Here is a 13,158-nt window from a genome sequence, read left to right on the forward strand (position 1 = left end):
CAATTACAAAGCGCAGTAGGGAACCAGCATTGAAGCCTCTGTTCCCTTACCCTGAATGGCAGCACCCGAGAGCCGATATGTAAAATGGGCTTTGGGTGCCGACATCCCAGGCTCCTTGGACAGGCAAGTTCTACTATTTAAAAGTCAGCAGCTACAGTATTTGTATCTGCTGACTTTTAATTTTTAAGGGGGAGGCGGAACTCCGCTTTAACCACTTGATGACTGCCGCACGACTATATACCGGTGGCGGTCAGCCCCTCCTGGGCAAAGTGACGTATGGGTACGTCACTCTCCCACGAGCCTGTAGGGGGTGAGCGCGCCCTACAGGCTCGTGGGACGTCAATTTCATTTGGGTACAGTGTCGCACGACAGCGCAATTGTCCGTTAAAGTCACCCAGTGCCGTATTACAAAATAGGGCCTGGTCATTGAGCAGCCAAATCCTCCGGGGCTTAAGTGGAGTTGCTGAGTGACGTTATTGCCTATAGGCGGCCGGACGCGGAAGTGCAGATGAAGAAAAAAAAAAAAAAAAAAGCTAGAGTTATTACCCGATAACTTTTTCCAGGAATCCTCCAGGACGGTTGCAGGAGGTGGAGCATATCTCTCATGTGACCGTCCTGGAGGATGACTAGGGAAAAAATAATATTTTCCATTGGTAAAAGTATTTTTAACCACTTACGTCAGCAGACTTTGCGGGGGTATACCGGGATGCCACCTCTAGCTAGTTAACAGCCAACGCTTGGCTTTCCATCGGTAACGACCGATGCGGCTCGGGAGCCGCTCGATCATTACCCGGGTGACGCCCCCCCTTGCGACATTGCTCAGGGCTCCCTTCATACCCCGAGCCCCCAGCTGGATGGAGTCCCGATCAATGCCGGAAACGGCTTTGATTGGGTCTCCAGTGAAGTAACCCGGAGGCGGCGTCCATGACGTCACTTCCGGGTTACTCTGCTGCAAAAGGTGGCAGATTTAAAAAACGGCTGTATGCAAAAATGCAGTTTTCGGCGTTTTACATACATGAAAGTGTAGTGGAGGGGTCTGGGGTCTTTTAGACCCTCAATCCCTCCATAAAGGAGTACCTGTCACTGCATATTGGTGTCACAAGGGATGTTTACATTGCTTGCGACAGCAATAAAAGTGATCAGATATTTTTTTTTTTTTAAACCTGTAATAAAGTTAATAAAATAAATAGGGGAAAAATTTTTTTAGCTGCCCCCGTCACTGTTAGCTCACGCACGGAAAAAACGTATACGGAAGTCGAGCCGCAAATGAAATCGCTGTTCAAACCACACATGTGAGGTATCGCCGCGATCGCCAGAGCGTGAGCAATAAAAAAAAAAAAAAAGAGCTACACTCTAAGGCCCCTTTCACACAGGCGGACCGTTCAGATCCGCCTGTCCGTTTTTTTGGCGGATCTGAACGGTCCCCCCATGCATTCCTATGGGGCATCGGATGTCAGCGGAGACATGTCCGCTGACATCCGACCCGTCAAATCTGGACAGATAGAAACCCTATTTTCCATCCATCCAGCGGATCGGGTGAGAACGGACTGACGGTCCGTTGACATCCGATTTCCCCCATAGAGATGCATGGGGAACTTTCAGCTGTGTCTCCGCACACAGAGCGGAGACACAGCTGTCCTCCTGCTGCTCAGTGGGGGATCGGCGGCTCGATCCCCCGCTGAGAAAAAACGGACTCCGTCCAACGGACGGAGTGTGTGAAAGGAGCCTAACTCTAAACTGGTAACCGTAAAAAAAAAAAAAAAAAAAAAAAAAAAAAAAAAAAATTTAAAGCGTCGCTTATTGAGAACTCTATTGACCGTAGTAGCAATTTTAAACCGTAACATGTTGGGCATTTACTCGGCATGACATCTTTCACAATACACAAAAAAAAAAAAAAAAAAGGCTAACTTTACTGTTTAGTATTTTTTAAATGCAGTGAAATGTGATTTTTGAAACATTTTCCCAAAAAATTGCATTTTAAAGACCGCTGCGCAAATACCGCGTGACAAAAAATATTGCAATGACCGACATTTTATTCTCCAGTCTTTGATCTATCTATCTATCTAATGTTTGGGGGGTTCTAAGTAGTTTTCTAGGAAAAAATACAGATTTTAACTTGTAAACAAAAAGTGTCCGAAATAGGGCTGGGGCTTAAGTGGTTAAAAGGGATTACGTACATCTAAACTTATTAAAATGGGTGGAACTCCCCTTTAAATTGCAACTGCCATGGTGCTGCACATGTGATCAGTTAAACATCAGCAATGTGATGGTTTGACAGTTGTGGTTGAGAACACAAACCAATGTGACAGTTAGCAAACCCAGCATTCCAGGAATGAACGTTTTTTTAGAAACCGGTAAACCAATAGGTTTAGTTCCACTGCTGTTTGGGGGCTCTGCAAAAAAAAAAAAAAAAAAAAAAAAAAGCAGCCTCCAGCAAAAAGCAAGTTGTTATGGGTAAAGACACGCTTTAAAGGCCAAACAGATATGGCGTTACATCCACAATCTGCTGATCACAAGGCTTTCCAGATTCATTACAAAAAAAAAAATAAATAAATAAATCACAACACATCATCCACGTGCAATTGTCGTTTTTGTACAAGGTGAACGTATAACTCAGAAGCATCAAGGTGTATTAACTCCAGTAGAAACCAAGGGTCCCAAGGCCGGCCAAAGATGTCTTTTCTGACGAGGAATTCTCCCCCCACTGTAACATTATTCTGGTAGCAGACTCTGCTGTTAGGATACATGGCTCAGCAAAAGCTTTCAAACATTCCTGATGAACTTCTATTGAGCGGGTACGCCATACTTAAAAGTGGAGTTCCACCCTAAATTTATACTTACCTCCAGCTTCTCGCTGCGGGTCACCTAAAAACAAATGGATAAATCGCATTTTTTTTTTACTTACCTCGTATAGAAGAAAATATCCTTACCTTACTTCCTCCCCTCGGCAGCCACGGCGATTCGTCACTTCCTGGCTTTGCAATGATTCCTGGGAGCTGAACGTCATCGCTCCCAGGAATCATTGCGCCTGCACCGGCCCCGCTCGTCAGTTCTGGTGCAGGCACGTCATTCCCTTCTAAACAGCTTCTGGGCATGCCCAGAAGCTGTGGAGGGATGACGTGCGCGCACCGGAAGTGACGGCGGGGCCGAAGACGGCGGAAGACGCAGAAGAGGATCACGCTGGCTTCAAGCTGCCCACACCTGAGATGGCAGCGCTGGACAAAACTTTTTCAAGGTAAGTATTTCTCCTAAAAAGATAAGTGCAACCCGGGACAGATCAGAGGCTAGCCATTGTGGAATGTACTAGCCCTGACTGTCCCGGGGGTATTTTTATTTAATAAAGTATTCCCAGGGTGGAACTCCGCTTTAAATCAAAAGTGGTCATCCGGTCCGGGCCAGCTTAAAGCTTTCATGTCGCATGTAAATCTTCTATATGCACAATACTCTGGTGAATCATTGGGCAAGGGGGTTTTAAAATCAGGTTTAACTTTTTTATTATTATTTTTTTTTTCCTAACAATTTTAAAATCTCTTGCCCCTAATTAGCCAAATACTTTACCCAAAAAGGACTTACAGTATTTTTTTATTCTCCCTTTACAAAAACACACACACCTTACAAAAGGGGCATTTTCAAAATTTCCATCCCAGAAGAGAAAGAAAAAAAAAATAAAAAAAAAAATAAAAACATCCTTGATGAGTTTGTCTGTCCGTCGTGCCCCCCCCCCCCCCCCAGTAATTAAAACTATTGTTTTCACTTAAAAGGCCCCTTCAGAACGGCATTCCATAAGCTACATAACATGCAACTCACCTCCATGACAGCAGAAGATCTTCTCATCTACAATAGCAGCAACAGGTAAGCAGTTAAAACAATCAGTAAACGTCTTCCACAGCTTGATGTTGTATCGTCTTTTACCTAGATGCAGAATAAAAATAAAAACCTCAGTGGAATCACTCTGACAGATTAGGAGTCAGACAAAAGCAAAAAAAAACTGAGCCCAGGGCAAACCCACTAATCTTCGCATCTACAGTATAAAGAATTATCTGCAGCCAAAAGCCTTACAGATAGTGATTTAACAAAAGAAAATTAATGCTGCTCTGTATTCATTAATACATTAAAGTAAAAACTATAGGCAAAACTTTCTTTATTTTAGATAGATTAAAAAAGGGAGGGTTAAACATGTCAGATATATATATATATATATATATATATATATATATATATACACACACACACACACACACACACACACTCTGTGTCCCATTGCAGAGATTTCCATTCACTTCCTGTCCCATAACTAAACAGGAAGTGAGAGGATATCCCCGCAAATTAAGGGAATTGCCAGGGACCCCCAGAACTAGTGTACCCATTGGAAAATATCCCCATTACTTGTGGGGACAACCCAATATTTGGAATATTTTGTAATTTCAATAATGCTAAATGGGACAAAGAGGGAACCTGGGGCACAGACAGCAATAAAAAAAAAAAAAAAAAACCTGACAGGCCTTCCAATCCCTCTCCACTATCGAAAAAAAAAAAAAAAAAAAAAAAAAAAAAATTTGCCTTTAAATAAATTTTTAAAAATGAATGTAAGCAGTGATGTAGCTGAATTGGACTTGGTATCAGCTCTTTTGCAATCTAGGAGGCAGCACAGAGCTTTTTTACTTTCATGCACAGAATGCATGAAAAAGGGGGGGGGGGGGCTGGAACACACAAACCTAAACCTAGAGCCCTAAAACCACTTTAAAGCCCCTTTCACACTTGTGTGTTTTGTCCTGCAACGTCGAAAGACAAGTCATTAAGATTTCCAATGAGTACTGTTCATATCTATGCAACTTTAAGTCACAGTGACATGAGTAGTTCCCTGCACTACTTTGGTGCGTTTTGAGGTCTATAGACCTCTAGATTGCACAGGCATGGCTTCAAGTCCAGTCAAAATTGCTGCAAATTCACACAGCTTTCATCTTTCTGTGGGATCCTCATGGAAGCTGGAAATCGATTAAATCACTGCTACTACGGGGATTGCCACTGGCATCTGGGCTCCATGCCAAGTAGCTGCCCTGATGCTTAGTGTACACAGGACCTTGTTTGCTCAGCACAGGTGCCAGTCAAGGAATACTTTGCATTCTCTATGATTGGACAGTCAAAAATCGTGAATTCATGAACCCCTTTTGGTTACCCTGTGGAAACATATGGATGTAAAAGCAGAGTGAGGATTGGAAGAGGATCATAAGGTGGCAGCATACGAGGTGGGCATTCTGTTCCAAGTCTTCAATCCTAGATTACTGAACAGAATAGTTGCCAAACTAAATTAGGAGGGGAGGGGAGGATTATCTCATCTAAAATTATCCCATTAAAAACAAGAGATTTTGACTATTACTGTGACACAGAAAGAGGAGCGGGCATTATAAAGTGTGCTCCCATTTACATGGCAAAAAACAATTAAAGTATCTATGGATAAAATTAACATTTCTCCCCCCCATATAAAATCAAATTGTATCCTGTAAAGAAAGCACTCAGTAAGATCAGCCTTGGGTCAGGCGAATAATTATTAAATCGGAGCGCCAACCTAAAACCACAAGACACACACACCACATTGATTGTTCTCTACTTACATTCGTCATAGAATCCATAGATTCGGTTAATGCTGGCACACTCATGGTTCCCACGTAGCAAGAAGAAGTTCTCTGGGTATTTAATCTTGTACGCCAATAACAGGCAAATGGTTTCCAAAGACTGCTTGCCACGATCCACGTAGTCACCCAGGAACAAGTAGTTACTCTCTGGAGGAAATCCACCGTATTCAAACAATCTCAATAGATCGTAGTACTGTCCGTGTACATCACCTGGGGAGGAGATCATCAATTCCAACTCATAAAAGTCTAAATACCACTCCTTACAAGAACAGCACTTTTTTTTATAATTTAAAATATTTTTATTGATTTTTTAAGATACAAGACATATCTTTCAGGGGTCCTTTAAGGTAGGAAAATTCCTCTTTCAATTCAATATATAAAAATAAACCCCCCAGCAATCATTGTGAAGTGAACACACTGACTCAAGCAGAAAAAATACGTGGCTGATTATATACAAAAATATATTAACACTATTTGTACATCAAGGAAAAAAAAAAAAAAAAAAAAAAAAAAAAAAAAAAAAGGGGGGGGGGGGAGATGGAAAATACATAGGAAAGAAAGGAGGAAGGAAATGAAAAAAAAAAAATCCCCCCTATATATCTGTGAAAATTATATAAAGTAACGGTGTGCATCATGGGTAACATAGTAATATCACTGGAAAAAATTAGTTTTGAGTCCAAAACATGTGAAAAAAAAAAAAAAAAACCACACGTGGCGAATTATATACAAAGATATATTAACATTCTATTAGTGTATCAAGAGAAAAAACAACAGCAGCACTTAAAGTATACGAGAAAAAAAAAAAAAAAAATAAAGGTCACATATACAATTTATATGGGTTAAGTGGACCTTTCTGATTTTTATACCTTAACAGGTTTGTTACCCCAACATTTCATATATAATATGTGCCTGTTCTATGTACTAGTATGAGAAAGTATCCTGTTCTTTGCTTCCTTTGTGTGTAATCACTGGTATGCTTACCAGTCCCTCTTTATAGTACTATTAAAAACTGACCACACCAAGTACGAGAACACACCATGGTCAGTTCTCCAGTGTGCTCTCCTCCAATTATCAGACTTGTCCAGACAACCCTGCTGCACAGCCATTCACTGAGAAGCTCAGTGTACTGCTGCTTCTTCTCCCCCAATGAGAGCAGAGCATGTGATCACAAGCATTTAGTTTTTAAAATCTGCCTTTCATTTCTAGGTTAAACTGAATGGGTGTGTTTTACAAGGCGATAGTTTACAATCACTTTATACAAAAACTAAAAGTTTTTTTATTTTTTAGTTTTACTTTAGAGTGGAGAGTTATTAACCTGTCAGTTTTTTTTGAAAGAAAAAGGAATTGGCAGCACTCCAGATGAGGTCAAAAATCCAGGCTTATTGACTGGACATCCCAACGTAACCATATTGACAAGGTAGACGCGTTTCGCACACTACACTGTGTGCTTAAAGATTAAGCACACAGTGTAATGTGCGAAACGCGTCTACCTTGTCAATATGGTTACGTTGGGATGTCCAGTCAATAAGCCTGGATTTTTTACCTCATCTGGAGTCCTACCGATTCCCTTTTCTTTCATTGAATATACATGGAGGAGAGCACCGGTGTGTATCAGGCATTTACACCACCTTGAGCAGTGAGTTATTTTTCCTTTGTCAGTTTATTTGCAGAGATCTCGTGTGGAACTGTGCAAATGGAACCACCTAGAAGGTAGACATCAGGCCCAGCATCCGCATGCATCTCCTGGATAACAGAAGCCGAGTTGCCTCCTGCAACTTTTGGAAGTTTCTCCAGAGGAAGAAAACTATCCAGAGTCCGGCCCAGGTAGTCCAGGCTTGCGGACGGAACCAGAGCAGACTTCTGAAGATTCAGAATCCAACCGAACTCCCTTAGCGTTTGCAGAGTAATCTCCAAGATGTTCAACAAGACAGTCGAAGACTCTGTTCGTAAGAGCAGATCGTCCAGGTACCCCAGTACCACGATCCCCCACTGACGCAGTAATGCCAGAACCGGGGGCCAAATTTGTGAAGACCAGAGGTGAGTCCAAAAGGGTAACGCCACAAAGTGATAATGCTGCTCACCCACAGCAAAGCAGGAGGAAGCGACACATTGGGATATGAAGGTGGGCATCCTTGATGTCGATGGAGGTGAGAAAGTCCTCCTGATGCAAGGACGTCAACCACCGGGCGAATGGACTCCATTCAGAACTTTTAACCTGCACACAGCACTTTAGCTCCTTGAGGTTCAGTATTGGATGCACCTTCCCCTCCTTCATGGGGACTAGAGCTGCACGATTAAATCGTAAATTATTATTATATATATATATATATATATATATATATATATATATATATATATATATATATATCGGTCTTAAACCCATCCACGTTAAGATAGTGCGAAAGAGGAAGAGGGAGTGTGAGTCCCATACAACAATCTCCCATTTCCACACAGCACCCAATCCAGCCCAGTCACCAATGGAAGAGAAGAGATTTACCTAGTAAGAGCAATGCATTCAGTTGCACAAGACACAGGCACCAGCACTCACTCAGCCTCTTACACTCACCACAGATCTTCAGTGGGGCCTCCAGCTCCAGGAGGATGGGCTGACTCAGGAAGATCTCACGAGACTTCAGACACAACCCTCTGATCTCATTCTCCGACAGCTGAACGTTCTTCCCTGGACGACATCCTTTTACTGGAAGAGACAGAATTGGTACAGAGTAAATCAATATCCATGTACAACGTATTTCAATACCATAGATCCCTACTTCAAAATCCTAAAGTGTCGGGGATAAACTTGTGACTACAATGGTAGATATTTTCCCCAATACAACCTCATTCCTGCCAGCTTGTCAAGTATATGAATGCCACCATGAAGTCACGGGGGAAACCTCACTGGGAACATACAATGGGCGATTGGTTTACGAATGAGATCCCACATACAAATGAAATAGATAGAAACTATCTTGGGGAGATGCAACACATAGTGTCCATTCAGGAGCGGACAGAATTAAGATTCCTCTAGGAGGAGATTCTCTATGTTCATAGTTCAGTTACCATAGACTCCAGACACAGACCTATGTACATAGGGTGAGGAGGACGGTAACTGAGCAGAAGTCTGGGTTAGCATTTCATATCAACACCAAAACATGCCAAGTCAATAAACCTGAAAGGAAGGGTCAGGACAATGCAATTCATGGTTTACATTTCCCTTCCTCTATAGCAGTAATCTCCAAACCTCAGCCCTTCGCTTGCCTTTATCTGGCCCCACCAGGCTGACCACCGACACCAACAATGCCCCCCCCCCCCCCAACTATGTTGACCACTGACACCAATGATGGGGCCCACCAAGCCGACCACTGACACCAATGATAGGGGATCTATTCCACTCCCCATTGATCTGGGGTGCTACATTTTTTTTTACTCCCACTGACATTTGGGAATTTGCTCTACAGAATTAAAAACCAACTGCCCTCCCTTCCCAGTCTGTATAATGGGAATAGGTAAAGGGTTTTGTGGTGTCCCATTCTCTTCAGTTTTGCCTTGTTGACACAAAAGGGAAGGACCATAAATTGCTCCAAATTGATGGAAATGCCCCTTTAGTTGTTACTAGGGATGCACCGAAATTTTCGGCCGAAAATGGGCCTATCCCATTGCGGCCGAAAATGGGTTAAAAATGACGAAATTCATGGCCGCCGTGAGGAAGGAGGAGGGCGCAGCGCAGGTTTGAAAAGTCACGCCTCTGGCCGGCCGCCTCCCTGTGATGTCACTACTACTACGATGTGCACGAATGAGCCGACACACCGGGCGGGAGAGCGGCCGCTAATAGCTGTAACTATGAGCGCTTCACTTCCCTGTCACGCGGGTATCTCCTCTGACAGGGAAGTGAAGTCTGACATACTTACAGCTATTGGCGGCCGCTCGCCCGCCCGGTGTGTCAGCTCATTCATACACATCGTAGTAGTAGTGACATCACAGGGAGGCGGGCCGCCGGCCTGAGGCACGTCTTTTGAATGAAGGACACCGGAGGAGCAGAATGCCAATAAGGAGATTGCATCCTTGGGATGGGGGAGGGACGCTGAGGCGGGGGGGGGGGGGGGGGGGGGGAGCTGAGGCAGCTTACCAATGGTATTAGTAGTATGCAGCATGAGGGGGTTAATGTATTGCCACTGCTGGTCACTGATGCATTAGTGACCAACCAGTGGCAGTTAATTAACCCCTTTGTGCTGCATTAGTGCAACCAGTATCAGTGCAACCAGTGTTAATTAACACTGATACTGGTTGCACTAATGCAGCACAAAGGGGTTAATTAACTGCCACTGGTCGGTCACTAATTCATCAGTGACAATACATTAACCCCCTCATGCTGCATAAAATACCATTGGTAATTAAATTAACCTCTTGCCAACCCGTCACAGTACATCTACTGTGGCAGGGTGGCAGCGACAGGTGTACGTCGCTGCCTGTTTTTGGTGTATACCCCTCTATCCATTTTAAAATTTGGGGGGGAAAAGTCATTTTCGGTTTTCGGCCAAGGGCATCCTGCATTTTCGGTTTCGGCCCAGAATTTTCATTTCGGTGCATCCCTAGTTGTCACCAAGACAAACATTACTACTGGAATATTTAAATTTCTATTCCCGTTCTGATGACTAATCAGCTTTTGGATTTCCCAACTTTTAGTCCCAGTGACAACGGCCATCGGGAAAGGTTAAAACTCCCTAATAAACGGCCAGACGGCAAAAATTACCGACAGGGATTCTCATTACCTCAGCCTTATCCGAAACGAACATTTCCCCTTTATAACAAATAGCCTAAACAATTTTGGAGGTGAAGGTTATTTCCTCGTCTGAACAAAAGGCGATTATGATGAGCTGCAGTAAAATACTTCCTTACTGTCATTTGATGGTGCTAAAGAGCACAAGAAATTCACGTGCCTTGTAAACAAGGAGATACATTAAGAATTCTATTGAACAGAAATCTGAAGATGCATGGACCCATTGGCAACCTTTGCCAACTCGACTAGCATTCTATGCAATGGTTACAAGGCATAGGCTTTGACTCCTCAGCGCCATCTAGAGGCTATATTGCTGAACTTTACTACTGTCAAATAACCTTTGTTCAGAAGGGAAAGAGACTAAGAACATTAGTTTTCACCCAATTGACACAGAACAAATGTACATGTGGATTGGCTAGATAATGGCTGAAATTATATATATATATATATATATATATATATATATATATATATATATATATATATATATATTTTATACACACACACTATTTGTAATTTAAGTTATACCATTATTGTATTTCACCCTCCATGCAAGTCCACTTTAAAGCGGAGTTCCACCCTAGTTGTACATTTTTTAATAAAAATACCCCCGGGACAGTCAGGGCTAGCACATTCCACAATGGCTAGCCTCTGATCTGTCCCGGGTTGCACTTACCTTTCAGGAGAAATACTTACCTTGAAATTGTCTTCTCCAGCGCTGCCATCTCGGGTGTGGGCAGCTTGAAGCCAGCGCGATCCTCTTCCGCGTCCTCTTCGGTCCTCTTCCTCCTTCTTCGGTCCCACGATGCACTGCACCGGCCCCGACGTCACTTCCGGGTCGCGCGCGTCATCCCTCCACAGCTTCTGGGCATGCCCAGAAGCTGTTTAGAAGGGAATGACGCGCGCGCCGCGGAACTGACGTCGGGGCCGGTGCAGGCGCAATGATTCCTGGGAGCGATGACGTTCAGCTCCCAGGAATCATTGCAAAAGCCAGGAAGTGACGAATCGCCGTGGCCGCCGAGGGGAGGAAGAAGGAAGTAAGGTGAGTATATTTTCTCTAAAAGGTAAGTGAAAAAAAAAAAAAAAAATTGCGATTATCCATTTGTTTTTCAGGTGACCGGGAGCGAGAAGATGGAGGTAAGTATAAATTTCGGGTGGAACTCCGCTTTAACAGATAAAGGCCTCATAATGGAAAACAATCACTGCAGGCAGACCTCTCACAAACCCAGAACTATGGCAACAAGAGCCTTTATTCCATTCTCCGGGATGTTATTGTTGATCTAACCTGCTGAAGCCATTTCCTCCTTCCTTGTGCAGTATCTGATCCCATCATGGAACACCGAGAATATAATCTGGCTGATCAACAATTCAGTAATCCAACAACATTTATAAAAAGCAGGTCTGTTAACCACTTAAGGACCAGGCCTATTTGACACTTGTGTACAAGTTAAAAAATCAGTATTTTTTGCTAGAAAAATTACTTAGATTCCCCAAACACACAAACTTTTTTTTAGCAGAGACCCTAGAAGCAGTGGTCCTCAACCCTGGCCTACAGGGCCCACTAACAGGCCAGGTTTGCAAGATCACTGAAATACATCCCAGGTGATCTCATTTGCTGCTCAGTGATTGCAGTACTCTAGTTTGCATATCCCCAAGGTAATACTTAAAATCTGGCCTGTTAGTGAGGAACGGAGTTGAGGACCACTGCCCTAGAGAATAAAAATGGAGATCGTTGCAATACTATGTTGCACTGTTTGCGCAGCGGTCCTACAAACGCAATTAATGGGAGAATAAAAAAAAAAAAAAAAAAACCCCCACTGTAAAGTTATCCCAATTTTTCTCTATAAAATGTGAAAGAATGTTACGCCGAGTAAATAGATACCCAACATGTCATGCTTCAAAAGCGTGCCCGTTTGTGGAATGGCGACACACAATGGTACCTAAAAACCTCCATAGGCGAGACTTTAAAAAAATTTCTACAGGTTACCAGTTTAGTAACTGAGGTCTAGGGCTAGACTTACTGCTCACACTCCAATGATCACGGAGAAACCCCACGTGTGGTTTAAACACTTTACATATGTGGGCGCGACTTGCGTATGCTTCTGCGTACTTATGTGAAAGAGGACCGCCTGCCCTATAAGAGAATACTGGGGTTTGGCAGCTACCTGCCGCCATTACACCAGTATTTAACGTCAAAGTACCAACATAAAACTGGTGGGTGGGCGGTCTGGGGGTGGTTAAGCAATATTAGAGTCAATAATGGTAGACCTATGTTTTAGTGCATACGATGTGGAAACAAGGCTAAGCGACTTAAAGCTGAGTTCCAGTAATCTATGTCCTTCGTCTGCTTGCCTTCAGCAAACTGTTTGAGGCTTTGTGCATCATCTTTAGAAGAGGCTTCCTTCTGGACAACAGCCATGCAGACCAATTTGATGCGGCGTATGGTCTGAGCACTGACAGGCTGACCCCCCCAACCTCTGCAGCAACGCTGGCAGCACTTATACCATCTATTTCCCAAAGACAACCTCTGAATACGACGCTGAGCACATGCACTCATCTTTGGTCGACCATGACGAGGCCTGTTCTGAGTGCAACCTGTCTGTTAAACCGCTTTATGGCATTAGCCAGGGCTCGACATACCCCAGGTGCAACTTAAGGTCGCATTGGCGACTAGAATTAGCGGCCTGGCGCCTGGGTTACACTGCGGCAGGTGTCTTGTCGCCAGACATCCTAAGTCTCCTGCGAGGT

General features: G+C 43.5%; 1 protein-coding gene across 1 annotated transcript in view; it reads right to left on the minus strand.

Moving 5' to 3' along the window:
• The window catches only part of LOC309559076 (serine/threonine-protein phosphatase PP1-gamma catalytic subunit A-like), a 44,837-nt gene that overhangs the window by 8,078 nt on the left and 23,601 nt on the right, over positions 1-13,158 (minus strand). Inside the window, exons 2-4 of the mRNA XM_082262212.1 lie at positions 8,200-8,331; positions 5,613-5,843; positions 3,808-3,912 (exon numbers count right to left, since the gene is read on the minus strand). Coding sequence (XP_082118338.1) covers positions 3,808-3,912; positions 5,613-5,843; positions 8,200-8,331 — 468 coding nt within the window. The remainder of the gene's footprint in view (positions 1-3,807; positions 3,913-5,612; positions 5,844-8,199; positions 8,332-13,158) is intronic.

The sequence above is a fragment of the Pelophylax lessonae genome, assembly GCF_965119305.1.
Source record: "Pelophylax lessonae genome assembly, chromosome: 6".
NCBI lineage: Eukaryota > Metazoa > Chordata > Amphibia > Anura > Ranidae > Pelophylax > Pelophylax lessonae.